Here is a 25701-nt window from a genome sequence, read left to right as displayed (position 1 = left end):
CGTGGGGGAGACTAGAGGTAGATGTTCCAGATGTCCTGGGCGATTAAAATGTTAGAGCAGCGCGCTGCCCTGCATCCTACTCTGCACGTGAACTGAGGTGGTCCTGCCCGTTGGGAATGGGGCTATGATCCCGGAGTTTCCAGCGGCTCCTTCTGCCCAGGCAGGCCCTTGCCGGCTGCTATTTCATGCTCTCAGCATGTCCTCTATTCTTCCATTCCTTCATTCCCTGTCCCCACCTCTCTGTTATCTCTCCCCTGAACTAGCAGGACTCCGGAGCCACATACCCCCAGGCCCAAAGGGCTCTGGAGGGGACGTTAGGAATCTCTCTGGCTCCACCTGGCCGCCAACAGGGGAGGAGCTCTCAGCCTTGCTCCGTTCCTTCCTGCCCCAGGCACAGCAGGAGGAAGCATAGGTGGGAAAAGAACAAATTCTCCCTGGGGGCAGGGGGCAGAGCACAGAGCCCTGGGGACCAGATTAGCGGTTTTATCCAGGTCTCTGGAATCTCTTGGGAGGTAAGGAGTGGCCTTTCTGGCTTCAGCCATAAAAGGGAAGTGGGACTTCTGCCTTTTACTAAGACACTGTCAGTCTCATCTCACCTCTGCTCTGCTTTGTTGGGAGATCAGAAGCAGCAGAAGGGCCAGACCCTCCACCCTGTCCGTGCGTATTTCCTGGCCATGAATGGAACACTATGTCCAAAGCCCAGTCCTGGGTGCTCACTTCCTGCCTTCAGTGTCCCCATCAGCACGCTCCCTCCAGGGCCAAGGAGGGCAGGGGAGGGTTCTCCAGTCACAGTGCTGTCATTTACAGAAAGAGATACACAGGTGTGTGTGAGCCCCCAGACATGATCTTTAATTGGTGTTCTTGTCCCTACCTCCCCACCCTGAGCCCCAGATGACATATTTACAGGATGCTGTATGGAGCCAGTTCAGCCTCCAGTCGTCCCTGGGTGCTGCCACGGTGAGGGCAAGAGGATGTAGACAGCTGGGAGCCAAGTAGCCTGGTCACAGGAAATCTCGAGTTCCCCACAACCCCACGCCCACGTGCGCACACACAGCCGTGTCCATGCGTGCAGAGGTATTCACATTTGTGCAGAGATGTGGATCCAAACGCTTGTGCCAGCTGCATCGCCACTTGTGCGTGTGTACCCCCAGAGGGCGCTGTAAGGTATTGCAGCAAGAGCGCAAAACCCCGTCCCTGTCCTCCTGCCCCCGCCCCAGCTTAGGGGGGCTGGGGGAGCAGGACTGGCCAGAGGGTACTCCACCCATCCCCCTCGCTTGGGCAGTGCCACCTGGGCTCAGCGTTGAGGGCCCCACTGTAGCCGCATGCAACCCTCCAAAAGGGTGTCAATGGGTTTCAGTCCCGTTTGCCCTGACGGGTAGTGAAGATAAACAGGGAGCCATCTCCTGCATGAGTCCTCCTCAAAGATGCCCCAGAAGCAGAGGGACTAAAACAGGCAGCTCAAAGGCCCTGGGGTGTGCCGCAACCCCTGCTGAGTCCAGGAGAGGGGCTCCATTCATTTCTGGCTTTCATCCGTAGGTAGCTTGACCCCCATCTTGCCCCTGCCAGCTGGTCTTCAGCGGTCAAGGAGGCAGAGCTCCTCTGCCCCAAGTGAGGGGAGGCCATGGGCAGGACTTTGTGGGAGGACCGAGGAATTCTGCACAGCCTTAGCCTATTTCTCAGGCTCGGCTGCAGTGGGGATCAGAGGACATAATGGGGAAAACAACCGTAAACTTGGCCCTGGGACAGGGGTAACGGGCAAGATTTGATAGGGCCTTGAGGACTTTTCTAGAGGCTAATTATACAGACCTGCCTTGTCCTACCTCCTGATGCACACCACAGGCAGAGCCCCTAACCCTCCAGCCACTGGCCTTCCCTACTTTGGAGTCCTCCCTGGGAAGGATGTCCCAGATTGGGACCTCTAGGCCATGCCAGGGGGCACCTAAACCCTGAGTCAGCCCCAGAATCACCTTTCTTGAAAGGGGGAATGTGCCATTTTATTTCAGGGACGGTATTTTCTAGACCCCCAAATACATGCGTCCTGGCAAGGACAGCAGGGATGGTCATTTTAGAAGTGAAGACAACCTGGGATGTGTGGTTGCCGCACCCATAACCTAGGCTTGGGCACGGAACAGGCAGCTTTGGTTTGAATCAGCACTCAAACTTCTCTCCAAGCTCAGCAGGGCTTGGGAGGAGGAAGCAAGCAAGGATGCCAGCCCCTGCCTGGCTTGGGGACATCTCTGCAGTGAGAGGATTCCACGTGTGTTCATCCTAGGGCAGGGCCCCGGGGATGGTCATGCCTCAGTTCCTCCAGTCCCTGCTGCAAATGGCAAAACATCCCCACAACTGCCCTGGCCCCAGCACCCCCAGAGTTACATTCATCAGTTAAGAATAAGCAAAACAAACAAAAAACAAAAAGGAAAAAGCTGTAGATGTCAGCTCCCTCTCCCTAAGTCCCAGAAAGCTAAAACCCTGGTCCCAGCTGCCTGGTTTTGAGGTGGGGCCATCCCAGGCCATGCCCACTGGGGCATCCCTCTAGCTCTCTCCCCACCACTTGGGGAGTCTGTGATGATGGAAGCTACATTCACACAGGGAAAGTTGGTGTGCAAGGCCAAAGCCGCATGAGGTGGGGTGGGGGACCATAAGAGAAATTCCCCAGGCCTGGTCCACCCTGGTGGTGCAAGGCCAGAGCCCCTCACCCAAACCCCTGTGGGGTCAAGAGTCGAAAGGCTTAGGCCAGAAGACATTGCATGGTGCCTCCCTCCATGGCTGGGCAGGGGCAGCCTTGTGGTTCAGGGCGGAGATGTGGGCGCCAGGCTCGGAGGGAGGGGGGTGGCACTTAGGCCCCTCCAGACCTGGAACGGAGAGGGGGCATCAGGGGCACATATGAGGCAGGGCCCAGAGGGAGAGCCCCCAAGCCAGGCCCTGGGAGGTCAGTGCCGGGCCCTAAGGCAGCAAGTCACAGGCTGGCCAGGGAGGGGGTCTGGCAGGATGTCAGACAGTGGTGAAATGAAAGACAAAACAGATGGGATGCAGAGGTAGGCTCCCTTCCCAGGAGACGAGGGCTGCAGGCGCCACAGCTCCAGGATCCACCTGGTCATAGGAAGGGCAGGAGCCAACGGACCAAGGCGTGAGGGGATGGATGGGTGGGCAAGAGGAAGTGGCAAGTGGCAAGGGCAGGCTGAGGACTTTCCTCCTGGAGCAGGTTCTCCCACTCCTGTAGTGACAGCAGTGATGGGTGTGGGGAAATCAGCTCCCAGTTCCCCATCAACGGAATGTGAGGTGACAAATGAGATGGAGACAGGTACAGCAGGAGGGATGACGTGGCCACTGTCACACGGCCCCCTGCTGGGTCGGGTCATACCTTCCTCGGCGGATGTTTCTTCAGGAGCCAAGAGGACAGACAGAAAGAAAGGAAAACGAGCCATCTGTGAACTTACCCTTCTCTCAGGGAAGGGCCTTTGGTCCCCATGAGGCCCCTTGCCCCAGAGATAGGCCAGGGGCCCAGGGAGAGATACCTGGATTTGAATTCTAACTCTGCAACTAACTCACTACGTGACCCTGGGCCTCAGGTCCCTCCTTTGCACATTGAGGGAGTTAGACCAGCTCCAGGCCCCCAAACTCAGATGCCCACGGAACACCGTAGGCTGGGTGGGGTCTCCGGGGGGAGGATGCAGGCCCTGTCTCGGGCACCCCTGCTTAGCTCCTATCTGGCCGTGCTGGATCACACTGAGGCACAGCGAGGCCCAGTCTTCTCATGTTTCAACAGAAGCTGGAAGTCAGCATTGTTAATGTAAAATCTCTGGCTGGTGATGTGTGAGCTCTGGTTTAGCTACCCTCTCAGGAAGGCCCCTCAGCTTCAGCATCCTGGGGTTCTGATACTCCCCCGGGACACCAGGGGCTGTAGGGAACATGTGTGTCTCTTACTTAAATCCCCAGCCCGTGCCGCCCAGGACGATGGCCGCAACCAGGACAGCCCCGGCGATGGAGCCAATGATGATGTTGGTGCCGCTGGGACCTGGGGAGGAGGGCAGGGCTCAGTTGGCAGGGGCAGGCATGGAGAAGGGGAAAGACAGGGCCCCACCCCGGCCAGCACCAGACTTGCCTTTATATTTCTCCGTCTCCCCAGTGGGCAGAGATGTGGGCAGGGGGTTGTGGATACTGCAGTCTTTGCCTGTCCAGTCTGGCTGACAGATGCACTTCCCTTCGTTGCTACAGACCTAGAGGTGGGGTGGGGCCAGTGGAGGTTAGCAGGGCCCTGTCCTCTGTTGTAAACCCCTCCCGCCATCCCTGGCCTTCAGGCTTCTACCCCATGGTGGGAGCAGATGCGGCGCTCCCCACTGCCCGGGCAGGTGCTGAAGTTGAAGGCAGAGGCTGGCAGGCAGCGATGATCCAGGCACAGCATGTTGGGCCCGCAGGCAGTGCCGTCCTCCACATAGCTCAGGTCGGAGCCATCAGCCAGCTGCACGTGGCCACCCCTGGGGAGACAGCACAGCTGGCCTCCGCCCATGCCCCCCACTCCATTACAGCTGCAAACTCCCCTTCCCCAGCCATGGTCCCAGCCAACACCTGCAGTCCAGCTCCTTGCCCTGGTGGTAGAAGGTGACACTGCTGATGTCTCCCCCGAGGTCCCCCAGCCGAGGAGCTCCAGAGATGTTGACGCAGAGTAGGAAGCCACAGAGCACGTCCCTGTGGGCGCAGCATAGAAGCAGTGAGCCCCAAGTCTGACGACTCAAATGCGCTCTTTCCCCACACCCTAGTTTTCCACGTATTCTCCACAGGCACATCCTATAAGAACCTGCTGCTCCATCTCTGAAAAAACCCTCCTGGCCCCGGAGCTGGGGAGGCCCAACCAGGAGCCTTGGCAACTCACTGTTTATTGCACTGGACCCAGCCTGACCCCTTGCGCCCACAGTTCCCACGCTCCGTCCCCTCCACGTTCAGCTTCTCATAGCAGAAGCGATCAGCAGCAACTGTAAAGAGATGATGCCAGGTGTCACCCGTCACCCCAGAACCCGCCCTAGGACCTCAGGCCTGCATCTCCAACACTCTGGCTGACCCCCAGGCTGGCTGGGTCCCTGAGAGCTTGAGGAGCCACATATTTGGCAGAGGGGACATTTAGCCAGAACCTGCCCCCTCCCCAGCCTCTCGATCCTGGGTTCTCCAGAATCCCTTCTCCCATCCTTAGCCAGACTCACCATGGCCCCAAAGGGCTTGGCACTGCCGGTCCCGGGTTTTGCAGCGACCTCCATAGCAGCGGCCCTAAGGGACAAACAGGAGACCAGGGACTGACACACTGACTGGCCACAGTGGAGACAATAATAGACTGTACTGAGCAGAAGTCCTGAGGGGGAGGAGCCCCCATCCCATCATACCTGTTCATGATCGCAGTAGTAACCATCCAGCTTGTGCAGGTTAGGGGGACACTGTGGAGAGAGGGGCTGGGCTGAGCAGAGCAGCCCCAGGACTGAGAGCTGAGGCGGGCCTCAAGAAAGAATGAAGGGGTGCCAAATGACCCCCATGTGGGGTCTCATGTTCAGGGCTCTTCCGTGTCAAGGATAGGAGACCTGAACTGGAATTCAGACCATGCAGGTTGGCAAGTCCCATGGGCTCTTCAGTCTCCCTGTTTCCTGCGCCTCCGTCCCAGGGCTGGGAGAACTAAATGCCTGGCATGTAATAACGATTTGAGAGATATTTACTAATAGTTATCAGCCAGTCGGATCCCTAGCACACACCAGGCACTGTACCAGGTGCTGGGAACAACAGCCAGACTATAAACACAGGTTTATGATTGAAGGAGCAAAGCCAGGAGGCACAAACAACCCCATTCTCAGATGAGGAAACTGAGGCTAATCATCTGCGGGGACGCCAGCAGCAGAGCAGAGGGCACGGAGAATAGTTGTCGCCCAGCTGAGCCAAAACCATAGGGATAGGGATAGGTATAGGAATAGGGATTGCCTCGCCCGGGATTCCGTAGGGCGGCCGGGCAGGGCGGACCTGGCTCGAGTCCCCGGTGCAGGTCTCCGCGATGTCGCACTCGTTCACGGCCTCGCGACAGGACACACCCCGTGGTTCATACTGAGGAAGGGATGCGTTTCAGGGCTCAGGCAGGGACCTCGGACCCCGCGCCCGGCTGCCTCTTCGGCCCCGCCGGCTCCTAGAGCATTCAGACGCTCCCAGGCCAGCTCAAGGCTCTGCACTTTCCAACCCTTCTCTGCAACGTGCCCCGCCCCGCTCCTCACAGCCCCGCCTTCAACAGCCCCGCCCTTCTCTTCCTCATTGGCGCTTTCCAGCGACTCCTCCTCCCTAAATCCCGCCCCTTATCAGATCGCTAGCAGCTGGGATCCTTCTTGGTCCCGCTTCCTTCCCGCTCCAGCGGCGGGTCTCTCACCTTGCAGCGGCGACAACAGAGCCCGTCGCTGCACATGGCATCGTGAGTCAGGGTGCATTTCTTGCAACAGTTCCCGCCCGCGCGGTTGCACTCCTGAGGGACGCGGGGAGAAGGGGAGGGAGGCAGGCGGGCCCAGACCCCCCACCCAGAGCCTCCCTCACACCCACCCCGGCGTCCCCTGTCCCCCACCTGGCACTGGTCGCTCACCTGCACCGAGCCACAGTCGCACTCCTCCCCTGCCTCCACAAAGCCGTTTCCGCACTCAGGGGGATCCAGCAGCTGGACAGAGAAGGGGTGTGGGGAGTCTGACCGGGACCAACCCAATTCCTGCTCCCTGATTCCACGCCTTGGGTCTGGTACCTTGAGGGGCTTGTTGAAAAGGCAACTCCCGCCGCCCTCCTGCAGAAACTGGTTGTACTCGTCGATGCTGCAGCGCGAGAACTTGCGGGGCAGGTAGAACCTGGGCAGGGGTGAGGGACGGTGCCGCTGGGTCCCGGCCCACGCTATCCCCAACAGTCCACGCTCTCGCTCCTTCTCAAGATTGGGGATGGCTGCACCAGGGACTTGGTCACCCTGTCCAGGAAGCTGAGGGTCTGTGTGCCCGGAGACTGCACAAGAATCCTCCCACCTGCCCATTAAGGGGGAGTGGGCGGGGGATGTAGCTCCGGCCCCTTCCCTCCCAACCTCAGGACTTCGAGTCAGAGGTTGGGGCCCCAAGGAGGGACAGTGCCTCCAAAGGAGGCTTTGGCGGCGCCCGGTGGAGACAGTGTGCACTACAGTCTCGTCAGTTTGGATGTCCCGCCGGGGAATCTGGGTCTCCCTGTGCTAAGTCCCGCAGAAAAGGGGGCTTCTTGGAATCCTGAGTGGTCCTGAGAGTTAGGCCTCTTGAGGCCGTCGCGTCCAGACTGCCACCCAGTGCTTGCTCTAGGACTCTCCTCGCCCCAAACCCTCCCCCGGTTTGTCCCCAAGAACTCACCCTGTATCCTCCATGATGCAGCCCAGCCAGTTGTCCGGACACTTGCAGTCCCCTGAGAGGTGAGCCAGGTGGATATAAGGGAGAGTAGATGACCGCCCCCCTCCCACAGACGCCCTCTTCTCTTCTGGAGCTGCTGGGTATGGGTCTGGGCTGGTTGTGGGGCCACAAGGGGTCTTCATTGATACCTGCTGAGCTCCGGTGTTTATTCCACATCATGCCCAGGTTCTGCCCCAGTGTCTGGGCCAGGGTCACCGCCATGGCCCCCATGTTGTCGTACTTGGGGTGGGGAAGATGGAGTACAAATATGTCCACATCCCTCCAAAAGGTACAGGGCTCATGCCCCTAGCAGCCCCTCTCCACCCCACCCCAGCCATGCCCCCACACTGCTCACCTCATTCACACCCCCACCCCTGGACAGGGAGCAGATGCCCCCCACGTAGGCAGCCCCGCTACTGGTGCTCTGGAAAGTCCTGCCCCTGGAAGGGAGAGAGCTGTCAGGAAAACCTCCTGCCCTACCCATAGTGACTCCCCTGGGCTGTGTGGGGAAGATAGGCAGCCTCCCCCACGAGAGCCCTTCCTTGGGGAGGTGAGTATTGCCCTTCACATCAGCCTGTGTGACCTCAGGGAAGCCTCTTCCCTTCTTTGGGTTCATTTGCCCATAAGCCAAATGAGAGGTTCCTATGAAATCATCTCTAATTGCAAGGACCTTTTAAAAGATTTTTCCCCTATGAGAAAGGGATGCTGGGGCAGTTTGAAAGGAGAAGGGATGAAGGGAAGGGGATGGGCAGAGGTGATGGCACAGGTGACTGGGGGCAGGGAAAAGGGGCATCAGCTTACAGTGCAGGGGAGGATGCCCCACCTCTTGCAAGTGGCTGGGGGCAGGTGCAAGGTAAGCCCAGTCCCAAAACCTGAGAGCACCTGACTCAGCACGTGTTCAATAACCCTGCAGAGGCTGGCAGGACACATGGGGTGGGGGACTCACGAGAAGAGATGGGTGGCATCGCTGGGCTCAGGCAGGCCCTCCCGCCGGTAGACCATGAGCCGGGCCAGGGTCTCCAGGAGGTCATCCTGCACCTTGATCTTGTCCCCATCTGCCCACGTTTCCATAGCAACCAGCACGATTCGGGTATTGAGCTGCTCCTTGTACATCTGGGCCCGGATGGGAGAAGATGGGGAGAAGGCTGGAGGGTGGGAGTAGGTGTGGGGGGTAGGGCTGAAGTCTATACCTACAGGAAGTGGGGGTCAGTGGCTGATAATGCCCTCAAGAGCTCACCCCAAGGATGTGTGCGGCTGGGTGGGCGCTTGGGAGGAGAGGGAGAGGGAGAGGGCGGCTTACCACATCTGCCAGGTTCACCACGGACTTGGCAAAGTTGCTGGTGAGGACCACTGACTGTCGCATCTGCTCAAACTAGGAGAAGAATGGGTGGAGGGCAAGGCTGCTTCCAGCCTCTCCTCCCAGTTGTCCCCAGCCTGGGAACTTACCAGCTGGTGGTCATTGATAACGATCAGCTCCACGTACTTCGTCTCACTGTGCACTGTAGGGTAGCCCCGGCGGACCTGGGGGGGTGGGGGGGCACTTGGAATCGGTCCTCTCCATGCCTGGCATTGTGGCCAAGCCGTGGTCAGACTGGGGAGGCCGGACTGCAGCCAGGGACAATGCCAGCCCCTCACTGGCATGTGTCCCATCCCTCTCCAGCCTTGGTAGTAGGGCTGGCAGCTCCCGTTAGCCCACCATGGGGACATATGTAGATGCGGGCATTAGGAAATGGAGTGGGGCGCTTCCTCCCAGAGATGGTTCCCTGGCCCCCAGCCACATCCATTAGAGTCTTCCTTTGCCCCAGCCATGGATGGGGGTGTCCTCCTGCTCTGGACCACAGCCTGAGGTCTCTGCAGCCCGAGGTCTGTGCGGGCCCCGTACCTGCCTTTTCTTTCTCAGCCTCGGCCGGTTCAGAGGAGCAGGATGGATAGGGGCAGTGAACAGGCAGCCTGGTTTGGAAAGGGGCAGGTGAAAGAGGGGTACAACCAGCTCCCTCCCCAGACCCGCTTCCTCTCCCTTACCTGGTTCCCTGCATCCGAGGGGGGCTGGGAGGAGAGGGGTCCGATAAATGAGGTGGGGAAGTGGTCCCTGCAATGAGGGGAAGTTAGTTCTTAGAGAGCTTACCAGGTCTATTCTGAGCCCAGCTGTGGGGGGACAGCTCCAGTCCTTACCCCCACCCCACCCCAGGGTGACCCAGAACTGGCCAGAGCTCCCATGTCGGATCTGATCTCCCAGATGCTCAGATTCCGGGGTTAAGATCTGGGGGTGCCCTGAGAGATAGGGGCAAAGGACACTGGAGCCCGATGAGAGGTTACTTGGGGGACAGAGGGGACATTGGAGCTGGGGTCACTGAGGAGGGCAGTGAGGCTGAGGTTACCGAGGGAGGAGAAGGAGGCAGTGACAGCCATCAGAATGAGCAGGACTGTCAGAGGGGACCATGAAGGCTCACCTGGGGGGCTTTCCGAGGCCCAGTCATCTCTCGGGGCTCCACGATGTAGGTGAAGGTTCCATCAGAGAAGACCCCACTGCAGAAAGAGAGGCGCTCCCCACAGTCCCCAGGCCTGGGGCTGGAGGCTTTGCTCAGCCATCCAGCCCCTCCCCATACTCACTGCAGTCCCTGGCAGGTGGAGAGGGCAGCAAAGGAGCGGGGGTTTCCTCGGAGTTTCCCCTGGTAGTAGCAGTGGTCTCCAGCACCCTGGAGGAACAGCAGCACATGAGCAAACATGCCCCTCACAATGGCATGAGGGCAGCAGGATGGGTAAGAGCCACTGAAGTTGCCCTGTATGAAGGTGGCTGCAGTCCTGGGTACACTTGGAAATCTGCAGCCTGGCTTTACTCTGGTTGTGCTCCTAATTTGCTGTTTTACCTTGGGCAAGTTCCTAGCCCTCTCTGGACCTCCTTCCCCTCACTTAGAAAATGAGGACATTGGACTGCACCAGTGGTTCTTAACCATTTGTTGGGGATGGTGCAGGGATCCCAGACTCCTTTGAGAAGAATAGCTAGCATGCATATAGCACCTACTACATGCCATTCTGTTCTAAGCACTTACCGTGGATTAGCTCACTTAATCAGATGAAGGCTGTGGACTCTCCCCCAGCATGCACATGCGATTTCACACAAGGTTTCTTCACAGACCACTACTTCCATGGACCACCCCTGGATAGGTGGTCTGTGGCTGAGGAACTGTGAACAGCATGTCCTCCGGGCCCGGCTCACCGGTTAGAGGGGACCAGCACCCCCTCCCCCCACATCTGGCAGAATTACTTGTGCTCCAGTTCTTGAACAGGCTGGGGGGGGGGGGGTATTTATAGATACTCATTCATCTTTGTTGGGCCCCTGGGCCTCCATGGCTGGGACCCTCGTGTCCCAAGCAGCCAGAAGTCCCAGGACCTTGATGCTGAGCAAAAGGGCATTTCCCCAACTGCCCTCTCCCGGAATGTCTGGGCATGGAGCAGTAAGGGTACTTGAGTACCTCTATGCCAGGCAGAGGCTGGCTGGGGTCAGGCCTCTGGAGCTAGGTGAGGGGAGCTCAGGGCTCCACACCCTTCGACTCAGAGCCTCCAAGGTGGCGAGAGATGGAGGGTCCCGAGGGTCCAGGCCCATCCCAAGTGTAAAGTATACCCCGGGCCCATCGCCAGTGGTCATCTGTCCCTTCATTCCACCTCCCCTGTCCCCTTCCAAACACACTCACGGTACTGTGCTGGGTTCTCCCCTCCCGGCTGAAATGGCGTTCCACGTATTGTGAGGACAGGAGGTGACTGAAACAGTGTGGGCAGGAAGAAGGAGAGGTCACTGGTGGGGAGGAGTCAGGCTTGGATCCCCCGCCCCCGGCCCAGATCCAGGTCCCCTGCCCCAGCCGAAGCACCCCTCCACGCCAGCCAAGTCCAGGCCCTGCCTTGCCCACCCACCTGTAGCCCTTCCTCCCAGGTTCAAGACCACACTCACTGGTTCAGCTCGAGGTCCAGAGTGAAGTTGGTGTTGAAGGCTGGGATGACGAAACTCACCTGGGCCAGGTGGACAGGCTGGGGGTGGGGGAAAAGCAGAGGGGGAGTCAACCTGGGGAAGCCTGTAGGTGGGAATTGGGGAATCCTGGAAGCTCCAGAAGAGGGAGTAGCCCTGGGGAGGGGAGGGGCCCAGCCCAGTAGCTGTGCAGACCATCGATTTGGGGGAAGATGCTTTGCATAAACTCATCTTTCTCCAAGACCCTGTTCCTTTCCCAGGGGTGGGGTCAGGGCACAGTGAGCAGCGAAAGGGGCAGGTGCCAGCCTAGCCTCTCTGAGGCCAGTCTTTGGGAGCAGCAGGAATGGAAAGGGGCAGCTCAGTCTGCCAATGCCTCGGGCCAGGCCCTCCTTTTTGTTGGACTAAAGGGAGGCCCTAAGAAGTAGTATGTGAAAGGGCCAAAAAGGAGATGGGGTGCAGTGTGACCCAAGGAACCTGCTAAAGCAAGAGCCTTCCTTCCTATTCCTGTACCCTGGCCCCAGCCTCAATCTAAGGAGATGGCGTCGGACTCTGCAGACGGGTGGAGTGGGTTGGAACTGATCGTGAAGCCCCTGGAAGCTGGGGCGATGGGCAGATGCCATCCTGTCGGGAGGAAAGAACTTGGCTCGTCTCCCCCCAAGTCCATTGCTCTCTGCCTTGCCCAAAGCAGCTCATCTTTAATATTTCAATCTCATGGTTAATTTTTAAACAAGGAAGTTTTCCTGATAAATTTTTCAGAGGGGCCTTTGCAGTTGGGCTGGGAGGATCCAGGTTGTCGTGGCAACGTACTAGGCCTGAGCAAGATGGCTGCCCTCCCTGGCCTGGGTCGGGGGAACTCCAGACCTGAAGCTAGTGTGTCTGGAGGGAAAGCCACCCCAAGAGAAGAAGGGGCAGGAGAGGTTAGTTTGAGGGGGAGTTGGTCTTCTCGGCTCCCGTGTCCACATCCCAAGCCTCAGGTCCTAAAACAGACGAGAGAGCACGGGAGAGGCCTGAGAGGGAATGGAACCTTCTTCCTACCCCTGTCCATTTAAGAAGACTTAAATGCAGGCCCCCAGATGAGGGTGCCACCACTGGGCTGGGCAGAATTTGTTTGTGCCTTTCTTTTGGGGGGAGCAGGTTGCAGGATGGAGGGGAGCCTCAAGGTCATGAAATCCCATAGCTGGGTGCTAGTTGGCTTCGTCAACCACCTAGATTTCTACTCTCTACTGAGCAGTTACGTGCCCAACACTGCTCTAAATGCTTTACAAGTACTATCATATCTGATCTTCACAATGACCCAGTGGGAAAGATGCTACTGTTATCCCCATCTGATAGATGGGGGAACAAAGGCACAGAGAGGGCAGCTAACTTGCCTAAGGTCACAGAGCTAAGATATGGCAGAGCTGGGATTCAAACCTAGGGAATCAGCTTCCAGGGCCTTCTCACCCCAAAGGTGAGATAAGATTTAAAATGGCCCAGTGTCCATAAGAGGCCCTAGGAGAGGGGGTTAGGTGGGGTAGAGGGCCAGAGCCTAGGTAGGTAGCCCTCTGAGCCTCCAGGACACTGACTTACCCCATTCCAGGCTGACTGGGGCTCCAAGCTCTGTCCTGAGCCCCTAGAGCAGGGGTGTCCAAACTTTTTTCAACGTTTTTTACCAAGGGCCATATGCGTTAAAATACAAACAGCCGGGCCACTCACTTGAGGTGAAGTATGTATTTCCTCACCTGGTTTATTTAAGTAAAGTAAATATATTTTTGGAATTTGCTGCGGGCCAATTAATGGATTGCAGGCCGCACTTGGCCCGCGGGCCGCAGTTTGGACCCCCCTGCCCTAGAGCATCAACCAGACTCAAATGAAAATTCAAGGACAAGGAGTCACAGTTTCCCTCTCCCCCCTATGACCTAGACCATCTCTGCTATCCCGTCCCTGAACCTGGACTAGCTCTACACCCACCCCACCGTTGGCCTGGACCATCCCTTCCCTCCATCTCCCTTCCTGGGCTTAGACTAGTTCTGCTTTTCCCACCCAACCCAGCCTGGACCACCTCTGCACCTCCCTGCCCTCAGGTCTGATTCTGCTTGTTCTTTCTGCCCCCAACCCCCACCCCACTGATAAGCCCGTCCCCACCCCCACACTGGCTAAGCAAAGGAGCAGCCTGTCCAGACCCTTGGCCCTGATTCCACTCTCTCAGTCTGTGTAGCCTCAGGGACGATCCAGCAACCTCTCTGAGCCTCAGATGATTCCACTGAAAAGGGTAAGATGAGCCCAGATGCAAGGCTGTGAGGTTGGCTTGTGTGGTGGGGGTCGTCCTGGGCCTGGACGGTTCTGGCAGAGTTGGCCCTCAGGAAATCAGCGAGCTAACCTAGCTGGCCTCTCCCCTCTCTGTGCAAAGAAAGCTGCCCCCCTCACTCCCCCACCCCCCCACCCCCACTCTGGGGAATCGTAGGAGAGTAGACACCCGGTCCTTTTCGACCCCATCACTTCCTGTACCTACCAAAGGCAGTGGCAGGAAGGGGAGGGAGCCCAAATAGCTGGGTGGGTTTGCCTGGCCTGGCCCAACCGTGGGAGGGCACAGGGGGACACCCCCTGTCTAAAGGATGACAAAGAACAGGCAAACCCACCTCGTCCCCAGGACTTCTGTACCCCAGGCATCTGAGGAGGGGGCTTCTGTTGGCACCAGAGTCCTAAGACCCACTCCCCAGCCAAGCTTTAGGCCTGTGTTCTATCAAAGCCAAACTGCTCCTTGCCTGGCCTGCCTCCTACCCCTGACCTGCCCCTGACCTTCCCAATTACCTCTCGCCCGTCCCTTGGGAGCCCCTCCTGTCACCTGCCCTCCTCTGCACCCAGCTCAGTGCAGCTGGTGACCGACTGGCCAGCCGGGCCTCGACCCTGTGCCCTGCTCTTGCCTCTTGCTCCCCAGCCATCCAGCTGTCACGTGCTCCAGCTCATTTGATCTTAACCCGCCCAGGACATCTAGTGCTCATTTTACAAATGCCAGGCCAAGGCTCAGGGAAAGACACTTGGAGGTGACTGTCCCAGGGTCATGCTGGGGAGGTGTGGGGTCAATTCTCACCCTCTGGCTGGAATTTCCGTCTACCATGGCAGCAGTGGCCATCTGGCTGGGCTGACAGTGCCCTCCCCCAGGCTTCCCTGTTGCTGGCCTGCCCACTCCCCAGGCACCTGCTTGCACCTTGTGGCAGACCTGACCAGATACGGGTGCAGAGCGAAGGAGGCAAAGATACTGCTGAAGTCCCAGAATCACAAGAACAGAGGCCAGGCCTCTCCCCCAGACCCGCAGAATCAGTCTTGGGAAGGGGGAGACTAAAGGTCTTTAGAATTCCCAAACGCCCTAGAAAATTCAAGCATCCAGGCACTGCCCTCCTATAGTTGCCCTGAATCTCTTTCCCCAAACCTCCATTTTCTCCTAAGACCATCTCCTCACCCTCAGTGGCAAAGTCTGCACCCACCAACCCTCAGAGGCTTTGTCCCTTTCTGCTCCCGGGCCCTTAGTCCCCCAGTTCTTGACGTCCTGATTCAGCTTTTCACATGGGCAACCGTTAGTCCCCTGGGGCACGGCAACCCCTGCTGTTTTCCCTGCCAGGGCTCAACACTCATGTTGACTGGAAAGCCATCAGAAGTCCTGAGTCGGCTGCTTAACCTCTCTAAGCCTCAGTTTCCTCATTGGTGAAATGGGGTTGTCATGAGGATTAAGTGAAAGCCCCTTTTAACATGTTATTGTCACAAAGATTAGTAATAATACGTAATAATACATGAAGAAGGAAGGGTAAATGGTCCAGCTTTGAGGAACGAGATAAACTGCGTGAGCCGGTTGCAGCAGATAGGGCAGAGGCAGGGCCCCACCTGGGAGAAATCCTCTCCCCGCAGCAGCCAACTCCCCCAGCCCCATTTGCCCCAAGATTCGATGAGACTCCACTTACCAGCAGGGCAGTGGGAGACCCAGACAGTGAGAATAGTTGGATGACTTTTTGATAATGGGAGCTGACCTAAATTTTTTAGGACAGAGTCACTTCCTTACAGGGTCATTAGTCCCTCTAAGAACAGACTCTGGGCAGCTGGGTCCCTCTAGGCAGCCAGCAGGGGTGCTTAAGGAGGTGGAGCCCACACGCCAGAGTCTGGCTGGGAGGCCTCAAGACTCCTCTCCACTTTGTCCCCCCAACCCCACCCAGAACCTGACAGGTAACCCCAAATGCCCCGGTTCCTGTTTCTGACACCCAGCCCTCATGCCAGCACCTCGCCCTGACCCTTAGGAGGGAAGGCAGTCCTCACAGAACACCTAGGCTTACTAGATCCTCAGCCGGACACTGGTACACACGTCATCTCCTCTGATCCTTGCAGCGGCTGAGGTGAAGTCAAGACTACTATTATCCCCATTTTATGGATGCGGAAGACATCGGTGGCTTGCCCAAGCCACTCAGTCAGTAGCAGTGGCGCCGGGACCCACTGAGGTTGTTCCACACTGAAGCCACATGTGCAGCCTTTCAGGTAGAAGTTTAGCTTCCTGCGTGAACTCTTTCTCTGCACAGCCTCATGCAGGCTCTGTTTGTAGCCCTCACTGGAGCAAGCTGAACCCAGCACAAACCCTAGCCCTGGCTTCCAGCCACCGGCCTCCCTCCCAGGACCCTCTCCTGCCTCCCATCCTAGGACAGCACTGCAACCTTGGCTGTAGAGACCACTGTGGCCTTGGCCCTAGTGGGGTACTAGGGCTCCAGACACAGATCCTGTGGCTCCTTGCCCCTGGCTGCCATCTTGCAAGAATTGGGGACTCAGCCTTGCCCAATTGTCCCCCACCCCTATGCAGGAAAAACACACAAACACTGTAGCATGCATCCTCAACCGAGGGCTTCCAGGGTGGCATCTCCAGTAAATGCTGGTCTGGGCGGTTCTCATAGGAACTCGGTCCAGTGACTGAGGTCCCCTCCCCTAGCTGGCTCAGATGAGGGTCTGTCTTCTGGGCCTGAGACCCTACACCCACCTGCCCTGTTTTCTTACCCACATCCTACCCTCTCCTTGGTTCAGAAGGAGTCTGAGTTTCCCATGTGCAGGCATAACCCACACAACAGCTTTGTATGGATTTAAAAAAGGTCCCCTCAGAACACATGCAGCTTCATGAGCCCACCGGTTGCATTCAGCCCACTTGCCCTGGCACCCTTGTACAGTGAACAACCAGCCCCACGGGACACTGTGGTCCTGTTAGTCCTTCTGTCTCAGCCCTCAGCTGCAGGTTCCCTGTAACCCCAGGTTTCCGCACTTCCAGAAGCTCCCCCACCTCTGTGAGCTTTGGGTCCAGCCTGTTTCCAAACTGGACAGAAGTGAGGTGTTGAGAGCAGTGACAAAGAGGACAAAGGGTCCCTGTGCCCCTCTTCACTATATCTCTAAGCAAGAAGCAGGGAGTTCACTGGTTAAGAGTGCTGCTCTGGGTATCAATCTTGATTCTGCTACTTAAATGCTGTGTGACCTAGGGTAGTTACTTCACCTCTCTGTGCCTCTTATCCCACCTGTGAAATGGGAATGATAATAGCCCCACCTCCCAGAATTGTGATGAAGATGATATAAAGGCAGAATAGTGCCTGCCACAAGTGAGGGCTCAGTAAACTAATTTCTCTAGCTTCTAATTCCTTCCTGACCACCCTCCCTTTCCCTCACTGCCCCTCACAGAAGCCAGGAGTCCTCATACACAAAGCCCTTTCCTGTCACCACCTCATGGTAGTGAGTGGGGCTGAGATTAATATTATCATCATCCTGATTTTAGGATAGGCTCAGAAAGGTGCTGTGACCAGCCCAAAGCCAGAGCAGGTTAGCCCCCAGGCCCACCACCCAGGCCCTACCCACCATCATGTGCCCCCACACTCGCCAAAGCAGATGGAGATCTTGTTGCTGACCCATCACCTTGCTCTGCCTCAGGTCCCAAACCAGTGAAATAATTTTGGACAAAGCTCAAGAGTGCCAGGGTGGGGTACATCCTTGGGACACTTGGGCTCAATGCTGTACTGTCTCCACCATCAGCCCAGAGGTTCCAAGGCCAGAAGTGCTCCAGGAAGAAGTGCCAGATGGGAGGTAGAGGGTTGCAAAGTCTCCTTCCAGTCAGGGGGAAATATTCTGGACATGTCTTTTAGTCCCCCTTGGCCTTTCACCTTGTACTGGGTGGGGTTGGGGACATGCCCCCTGTGCCAAAATTCACAGAGTTACTGGATAAGAATGGTGCTGTGGGAAGTACCTGGCCTTGGAGAAAATTACTCCACTGCTTAAGATCTGATTGATTTTGGGCAAATTACCTAATCTGTCTGAACTACAGTTTGCTCACCTGCAAAATGGGCAGACAAAAGTTACCTGCCTTACGGAGTTGTGAGAATTCCACCTAAGGGGAATCTGAGGTTGAGTAAGTCCCCTGGGGAGGCTGCAGTGAGGTCCCTAGGAAGGCTCAGTCTCAGAGAGACCCCCGACTGGAAGTGACCACTGCCTCACAGATCCACAGAACCTTCCACACCCACCTCCTCAGGCACTCCCTTGGGCATATTCAGACTCTGTCGTTCATATACATCAAACATGCACACATGCCACCCACTTACCCAGCAAAATGACCCGAAGAGATTCCCCTCTCCTTTGAACATCCAGCCCATCCAGTCCAATTGCACCCGTCCTGCTCTCTCCAGTGTCACAGGTACCACCATCCCCCAGAACACACCCCGTTTCAGGAAGCACAGGCTGAAGGCGCACTCACTCTTCCTCCCTACCTGGCTCTGTGCTTTTCCCTCCCCTCTGACCCCACCTACAGCATCACCTCATCCTCCTATCTGTACATCCCTAAAGCACTGGCCAGGAGTCCTGGCAATGAGGCCAGGCTGTCAACTCCCAGACAACATAGCCCTGGGGTGCATAGTTTACAGGTGGGGGGACACCAGAGAAGAAAGCCGATCTAAGGGCCACACTCAGCCAGGACACCCCTGCTCTGGCCCTGGGACCATCCCTACTGCCCATCTACTAGGTGCCTCCCAGGGAGCCTGGGCAGGTACTGAAGGCATCTCCCACACTCCCACCGTCGCCCCCACCCCCAACCCACCCAGAATTGCCTGCTCAGGACCATTAACCACCCCCACCCCCCTCTGCACAGCCCTGAGTGATGGTCCATCTATTATGCATGCTGCCTTCCTGCTCCACTCCATTTCCCGAGTGCCCCCCCTGCACCCCCCACAGCCCCCTCCACCCCCCCTAAGGGCTTTTAACCAAGTACATTAGGCAAGGCCAGATGCCAGTCTGACAGATGTCTGCAACGTTAGCCTCCGTTTCCCTCCTTCCTCCCTCTGCCCAGCCCAATATACCTCCCACCACTCCCAGCTGCCCCAACTTCCCAGACCTTGATTGAAACCTCCGCCGAGTCTCTCCTCTACATCTCCTACTTCTGCCAGGCCTTCGCCATCCCTCCCTCCATCGCCCCCGTTGGCCTGGCTAACTTTCAGCTTCGAGCTCCTGGAGAGCCGAGGCGTGCTGAATGAATATTCCATCTGGATGATTATTATTCACATGATATTAATTAATTATTAATTGCAATTAATCTCCTTCATTCCTAACCTTCCTCTGGGAAGCAGGAGGGGCCTGGCAGCTGAAAGGGACAGGGGGTGGGCGGCATTTGTGGGTGAGCTTGGGGGCCCAGAACCTTTTTCCAAGGCCCCATCCTCAGCGAGGACAGGAAGGAGAACAACAAACCTATCAGTGCATGGGGGAAACTGAGGCAGGAACAAGCACTAAGCTGTTCCCAAGAAGCCCACTAAGGGTGGCTGTGGCGAGAACCCAGGAACCCTAATCCCTGACTGGGCTCAGCTGCTTCTCCCTGCCTCTATTGCCCTACCCAAGCCCCATCTGGAGCAGAACCACTTGCTTTGGGAGGAGAACCGTGAGGGCCGGCAGAAGGCTGACCAAGGTTGGACTGAATACTGGGCATGACGGTCCACTGAGGGCAGAGGAACCCCACCATGATGGAGGGGCCCTGGAGTGGGGCAGGTGGGGGTGTTCCCACTAGTGGTCTCCAGCACCCACTTGGTAGCCCATTGTACAAAGGGGGAAGCAGCGGGAGCCAGTGGCCTGGGAGGCACCCAACCCCTGGCTGCCCCCCCCCCCCCCCCCCCGCCTCCCTTGGGCTTTAAGGCCTGCTTCAGCCCCCTGGCCTCCCCACTCTGCCCCACTCACCGGTCGACCGGGTGGCTCCTGACGGACCCTGGTGTCCAACTGCTGCTTTCGAACCTCTCCACCGGAGCTCTCCCCCACCAGGCGGCTGGGCTCTGTGACCTCAGGGGCTTCCGGGCCCCACAAGTGGGGTGATACCCTCCAGTGCAGAGCTCCAGCAGCACCCGGGGTCCCAAGACCTGGGGAGACAAGGCCACTGCTGCAGGCAATGCCCACCTTGGGGCAAGAGACTTGGGAATGGGGTGGGCACCCCCCACCCCCCACTCTGGTGTGGCCCTTGGAACCCTGGGGGGGTCTGGATGGGAGATATGCTGCCCTGCAGAGGGAAGAGTCTGATGGGATGGGGAGGGGGCCAGGAGCTCCACTCTTGCACTACCGTCACGACTCCCTCCACCCCCCCAAAACCCGCAGAGACCTGCAGAGTCCGCCGGCCAGCGGCAGGGGGATGGCCGCGGTGGGGCGGGCCAGATGGGGACAGGTGGGTGTCCGCACTCTCCCTCCTCCCCCGCCCCCACCCTCCCGCGCTCTGGACCCGCTGGCACCCAGAACACTGCAGGAAAATGTGGCTGCAGCGGAAACCGCCGCAAAACCCGGGGCGGGGGCAGGGCGAGCGGGCGGGGGTCACTCACCGGGCGGGGGGAGCAGCGGCAGCAGCAGCAGCGCTGCGATCGCCCAGCGCCGCAGCCGCCTCATGGCTCGTTCATAATCCTCCCGGTCCGGGGGCTGCAGCTGAGCGGCGCGGCGCGGGCGGAGGCGGGACGCGGGCGGGGGCGCCGGCTGCGGAGCTGCAGGCGGGGGCGCCCGCCGGGCGGGGGGCGAGGCTAGCGGCGGCAGGGAGGGCGCCCGGCTTAGCGCGCTCCGGCCGCGGCCATCCCGGCGGGGCGGCGGGCCGGGTTAAGAGCCGAGCGGCGAGCACGTGAGCCGAGGGCCCGCCCCCGCCCCCGGGGCCCCACCAGCGGGGCAGGGCCGGGGCCGCCGAGACGTGAGGACAAAAGAGGCGCCGCCCCAGGGCCGGCCTTCTCGCACCACCTCTGTCTCCCTCGGCAGGTGCAGGGCGGGGCGCACCGGGTCCCCATCTCGGGACCCCCTCCCTGGCCACCTCTTGCCTGTGGAGCGCCGAGGACCGGCAGATTTGTAGCGGGAGGCACGGAGGATACACAAGGACCCCGGGCTCTGACCTGGTGCCCGCCCATCTGGGGACCCGTGCTATCGAGGTGTTGGGGGCGTGGCTGCCCGACCCATGTTCGCCCCTGGGTCGTGATACCCAGGATAGGGATTCCCCGGACCCAGCCCTGGTCGACCGAAGGCTTTCTGAGCTGAGAAGGCTGGGGGCCAGGGACGGGACGGAGGGGCAGAGGCTCGTTTGCCTAACGCCCCTCTGGGCGCCTCTGGGATCTCTCGCCCACTGCCCGGAACAGATTACTGTGGCGTCCTCCCACACCTTTGGTCCAGATCCCTTTCCATCCTGCAGGCTCCTTTTCCAGCCCAAGAGGCTCCTGACTCCAGGAGGGCTGCAGGATTTGCTGTCACCTGACCCCTCCAGGAGGGGTCTCTGGCCTCCTGAGTCCTTCACAGTGGGCACCACAATCCTTCTCCCTAAACATCATGTAAAATAGCCAAGTCAAACCTTTGAGGAGCAGAAAATACCTGTGGAGCCCCCCAGCTTCCCTCTCAGGCCAGACTAGGTTGCCCTGTCTCCAAACCACCTGACCCCCCAACATACCCTGGAGCTGGGCCCCTCCAGCCTAGCTCCTAGTCTCCTGGGCAACATGGGTCCCCAGACTGGGGCAGGGATTTCTGACCTCTGCTACCAAATCCCAGGAGCCAGAGACCTCAATAGGGTGGGGGGTGGTAGGGTGTGGGCACCCCTGGTGAGGCCCCACCCTGACCTTGTGCCCAAAGCCAAAACCTCCTTGAACCCACCCTTGGAGACCACAGGTCACTAACAGGAGTGGAGGCAGGGAACCCCTTACTGGGTCCTCTGCTTCCCTGGGGACCCAGGGCTTCCACCAGGGTTGGGGGAATTGCCTCTGGCTCATGACAGCGCCCCCCACCCCCCACCCCCAGCTCTATTTTAGGCCCAGGAGAGGTGAGAAGGTGATTTCCCGGAAGGCGCTGATATCAATGCTGGGAACGGGTGACTCTTCCCCTCCAACCACCTGCCTTTCCAGACCCAGATGCTCAGCAAGGCTGACCCAATTGTTCCTTCACTCTGGAGACATCTTGGAAACGTCTTCCAGGGTGTAGGGGCGAGGAGGCGAGGGGGATAAAGACCTATGTCATACTGCCTGGAATCCCACAATTAGCCCAAGAGGGAGAAATTGTGCTCCTCGTTTTACAGATGGGGAAACTGAGGCTCAGAGAGGCTACTCAAGCTTTCCAAAGTCACACAGCTGGTCAGTGAGAAGTGCATCCCATATCCAGGGTCCCACTCCTCTCTCGCCACATTTTCCCCCACCTCTGCCTTCCATCTGGTCCATCAATCCCATGCCCCCTCACCCTACACACACACCATCAGCGTGTGTCTGTCTTGCCCCATCTGTGCCATGTTACAGGGCCACGTTAGTGAACCCTGATCTGATATACCTCCCAAAAGGATAGGCGGGATTTGTCATTTCACAGTGCGGTGCCCTGGGCCTGAGGGAGCCTGGATCCCCCACCCACACCACCAAGTGCCCAAGACCACACGACAAGCCTAATCTGTGGCCAGGCCTCCAAGTCTGAGGCACATTCCTCCCACTTGTGTGGCCCTGGTTTCTCGGGTTTCCTATTGTGGACCTTCCTGGACCCCAGAGTGACTTCTCTCTGGTGGCATTCTGGGCCAGCTCCAGTGGAGGCTCAATTGTATGGCCCCTCGACCCCCAACCGTGCCTCATCTTCCTGGGTTCCCCAGCTCTGAGCAGTCCCAGCTGGACATCGACCCTCCCTTGACCACACCCCACTCCCGAGGCCAATGCTGTTTCCCCCATCTTGTCCTCCTGGTCAGCTCTGCTATGAGCTGCATGCCTCTGCCAAGCAGGAAGCCGGCTTCAATTCCCTCCCCCACCTTCTCTCCTGAGGTCAGGGGCTGTAGCAGCAGCCTCTCCCCAAACAACGGGTCCCTGGGGGAATCCCAACCCAATCCCACCGAGATGGAGGTGGCAGGCCCCTTTGCTCCCTTCTGCGCATTGCTTGTTTTTCCGCAGGAGTCCCTGGGGACTCTGGAAAACAGTGGCCACGGTTCCTGCTGTCTTGATGCCACCCTCAGGGTCACCCCTACTGAAGGAGCTGTTGGGCTCTGGTCCCTAGCCATCCCTCAGGAGCCCCCACCACTAGGAAGTCTGGGGCCTCCTTCTCCTGCAGTTCTTCCTGCCCTTCTGCCAATTCTTCCCTCCAATTTTCCTGCACAGGGGTCAAGCTGGGCTGATATGAGGCCAAGACCAAGTCCCAGCGGCTGCAGGTAAGGGAGGGGTATCGGCTGCCCCAGTTCTGGGGCAGAGTGATGGGCAGTGATTCCTGCCAAGGGAGGATGTCCAGGTCCTGTGCCCAGTCTGTGAGGCCAGACAAGGGGGCAGGGTGGAATGGTGGGTAAGAGCAGGACTCAGGGCTCCCAGCAACGAGCTGGGGTCCCAGAGCAGTGCCTGGTGCATAGAAAGGGCTCACTCATCCTGAGCTTGCGCCACTCGTGTTGACCGTAAGGTGCTGGGGAGAAAGCCAGCCTCCTGGCCCTTGTCCAGGACCCAAGGGACTCCTTTAAGGTTTGGGGACCTTGGGGCCCTCTCTACCCAGCATGTGGAGAGACTGTTGCCATAATGTTGAGGACTGGGGAGCAGTGGAAAAGCCCACAGCATTGGGACAGGAGTTCATTGTGCTTCCGCCTGGATCCCAGCCCAGTGTCCGTCCTTTCCACCAGGAGAGAACTGCTCTTATCACCTGAGTATTCCCCTGAGGGGAGCCTTGTACTCCTCCCTCTCTGTTGCCCAAGTGGCCCCCTTCTAGAATCCCTGAAGCTCTGATGCCTCGCTTCAGGGAGGGGTTGGAGGCACCTGGGGTGTCAGAATGCCGGGACACCCATCCTTTGAGAGGTTTAGAGTGCACAAATGTAGCCATGCTCCCAGGGGCCTAACATGCTATGGGGGGAGAAGGGGTGCAGCACCCATCCCACTGTCACTTCTCCCCCACACAAGGGATCTTCCTGGAGTTCTGGGAACTGGCCTTGAGAATAAAGGGGGCCTAGGGATGGGGTGACTCACAGAACCCCTTAGCAGCTTCATCCACAAATTTACACTGAGGTGGGGGTGCGGGTCAGAGAGCTGTCACAGGTGGAAGATTAGTGAAAATGAGCGTAATCGAAATGTCCAGGAAGTTGGCATCACAGGTGTGTGTGGGGGGTGGGGAGGTGGGGATGGGGTGGTAATACGTTAGTTAATTGAGTGTTTACAATGTGCCAAGCTGTGCCCAGTACCTCACAAATATCTGATTTAATTCTTGTGATTTCCTGGTGAGGCAGCACCTACTATTACCTCCATTTTTCAGATTAAGAAAACTGAGTTTCAGGAGTTTATCAAAGGTCACAAAGTGGCAGAATCTGATTTGAACTCAGGCCACTGTGGCCTGAAGGCTTACAGTGTTCATGGAGAATATGGAATATAAACTTGAAGAGTGGGGCATTCTTGCTCTTCTTGAGGGGCAGGGACCCAGAGCAAAGATCCTGGGGCTGGATTGCCTACAGTGGTCAGACACTGGATGGGGTTCGGGGGAAGGAGGTGGTGGAGAGAATGAGGAGGTGGGGAAGGTATAAGGGGGGATGGTCAGCAGGGAGAGTGAACAGGAGGACCTGGGACTGGTTGGAATGGCTGAGGTGACAGGAATTAGAGAATGCTGGGAGAGACGTGACAGAGCAAAGGAGCCAGTCTTGGACCAGGAATGAGTTCCTAGGTAAGTTGGTCTGTGATGGCAGCAGGATAGGAGGGGTTTTGTTGGTCATTGTATTTTATTATTGAAAGGAAGGGCCCTTGAAATCACCTCATCCAAGCCCCTCACTCAGGTAAGAAAACCGAAGCTCAGAGTAGTAAAGGGACTTGCTCCAAGTCACAATGTGAGCTGGGGTGGTGGCTAGGTCGCCTGCGTTCCCACCTAGCACAGGTGAAGACTAGAATTCAGAAGGGAGTCAGACGGGGAGCTACCGATTCAGAGCACAACGGCAAAGAAGTGAAAGACCCTGTGCGCAGACCTGATAACAAGGATCCCAGGCCCTCGTCTGGAGAAGCAGTGAGGGCAGGAGGACTGTTTAGGGCTCTGGGAGCAACGGAGGGCAGACACCTCAGGCCTGTGCTGAATGTGTAAAGAGGGCGGAGGATGCAGAGAGGGGAACCAGGCTAAGCTGGAGTCACTGGGAGTGGGGGAGCCAGGTTTCAAGAATGTGGGACAGGAGCAAAGGAACCTGAATTGTGGTGACCTTGGGACAGAATCCCAGCAGAGTGCCTCCACGGTGAGGTTTGGAGGGGGAAGGAGGTGCGGACGCCATGGAGGCAGTGGCTGTAGATCCTGGAGACCTTGGCTGCAGGCTGCAGGAAGCAGCCAGAGAACAGGAGGGAGCATTCCTCAAGCTGCAGGATCAATGCAAGTGTTTTCCAGGATGGAGTTTTTCAGGCAGAGGGAAGGAGAGGTGGTGAATCTGAGAGGAGATTGACAAGGCTGGTGGGGCCGGCTGGAAAGCACAGGGATGGTGGACTTGGGGAGGAAGGAAAATGCTTCCTTTGAGTCAGATGTTGAAGGGGGACTGAGAGCAAGAGGAGGCAGAGCCTGCTGAGCCTGAGTTAAAGTCATCTGCTGAGAGGGAGGGAGTAGGTTTTACCCGTCCCTATGCCAAGGGGCCCAATGTCAGGCAGCACCCTCTGCTCTGGGCCTCGTCTGAATTTATAAATATATCCTGGAGGCCGGAACAGAGATGTGCCTGTGGTGACCTAGCTGAGATGTGATATCCAAGGTCACAACCATTGAGATGAGAGGGGAGGGCCCCACAGTCGGCTGTGAGGTGCTGGGCAGATGGTGACGAGGGTGTCAGAACCTGGTGCGTCAGAGTGAGCAGCACGTGAGGGTATCGGAAAGGCCCGAGAAGAGGGTGAGGGGAACTTTTCATCCAGAGAGGCAGCCTTATGGGAA

General features: G+C 58.1%; 1 protein-coding gene across 4 annotated transcripts; it reads right to left on the bottom strand.

Moving 5' to 3' along the window:
* Nucleotides 1-826: 826 nt before the first annotated feature.
* ADAM11 (ADAM metallopeptidase domain 11) lies at nt 827-20460 on the bottom strand. 4 transcript variants are annotated; one of them, XM_074319576.1, is made up of 27 exons: nt 20187-20460; nt 19561-19736; nt 11347-11423; nt 11093-11159; nt 10011-10096; nt 9851-9926; nt 9423-9489; nt 9283-9350; nt 8847-8921; nt 8701-8772; nt 8347-8513; nt 7756-7840; nt 7550-7640; nt 7365-7416; nt 6749-6848; nt 6596-6667; nt 6389-6481; nt 5995-6075; nt 5373-5423; nt 5196-5259; nt 4871-4970; nt 4567-4686; nt 4307-4475; nt 4103-4217; nt 3925-4015; nt 3362-3379; nt 827-2852 (listed from the first exon to the last, which is right to left on the bottom strand). In XM_074319576.1, exons 1-27 carry the CDS (start codon nt 20248-20250, stop codon nt 2837-2839), a joined length of 2313 nt encoding a protein of 770 aa, XP_074175677.1. In that variant the 5' UTR covers nt 20251-20460; the 3' UTR covers nt 827-2836. The 4 variants fall into 4 exon arrangements, with proteins under 4 accessions (XP_074175677.1, XP_074175678.1, XP_074175680.1 ...); XM_074319577.1 differs by lacking the exons at nt 19561-19736; nt 20187-20460 and adding an exon at nt 17946-18093; XM_074319578.1 differs by lacking the exon at nt 827-2852 and having other exon boundaries at nt 3195-3379; nt 20187-20438.
* Between the last annotated feature and the right edge of the window lie 5241 nt (nt 20461-25701).

Source organism: Rhinolophus sinicus, linkage group LG15, assembly GCF_036562045.2.
Source record: "Rhinolophus sinicus isolate RSC01 linkage group LG15, ASM3656204v1, whole genome shotgun sequence".
NCBI lineage: Eukaryota > Metazoa > Chordata > Mammalia > Chiroptera > Rhinolophidae > Rhinolophus > Rhinolophus sinicus.
Note: the sequence above shows the minus strand (reverse complement) of the source record. Positions and strands in the feature narration are given on the sequence as shown.

Excerpts from the sequence above, each read along its gene's own strand:
- ADAM11 (XM_074319578.1), bottom strand. The coding sequence starts at position 20,250 with ATGAGGCGGCTGCGGCGCTGGGCGATCGCAGCGCTGCTGCTGCTGCCG. Across the intron at positions 9,351-9,422 it reads CCTCGGATGCAGGGAACCAG|GCTGCCTGTTCACTGCCCCT; the intron begins GTAAGGGAGAGG and ends TTTCCAAACCAG. Across the intron at positions 6,482-6,595 it reads GCGACTGTGGCTCGGTGCAG|GAGTGCAACCGCGCGGGCGG; the intron begins GTGAGCGACCAG and ends CGCGTCCCTCAG.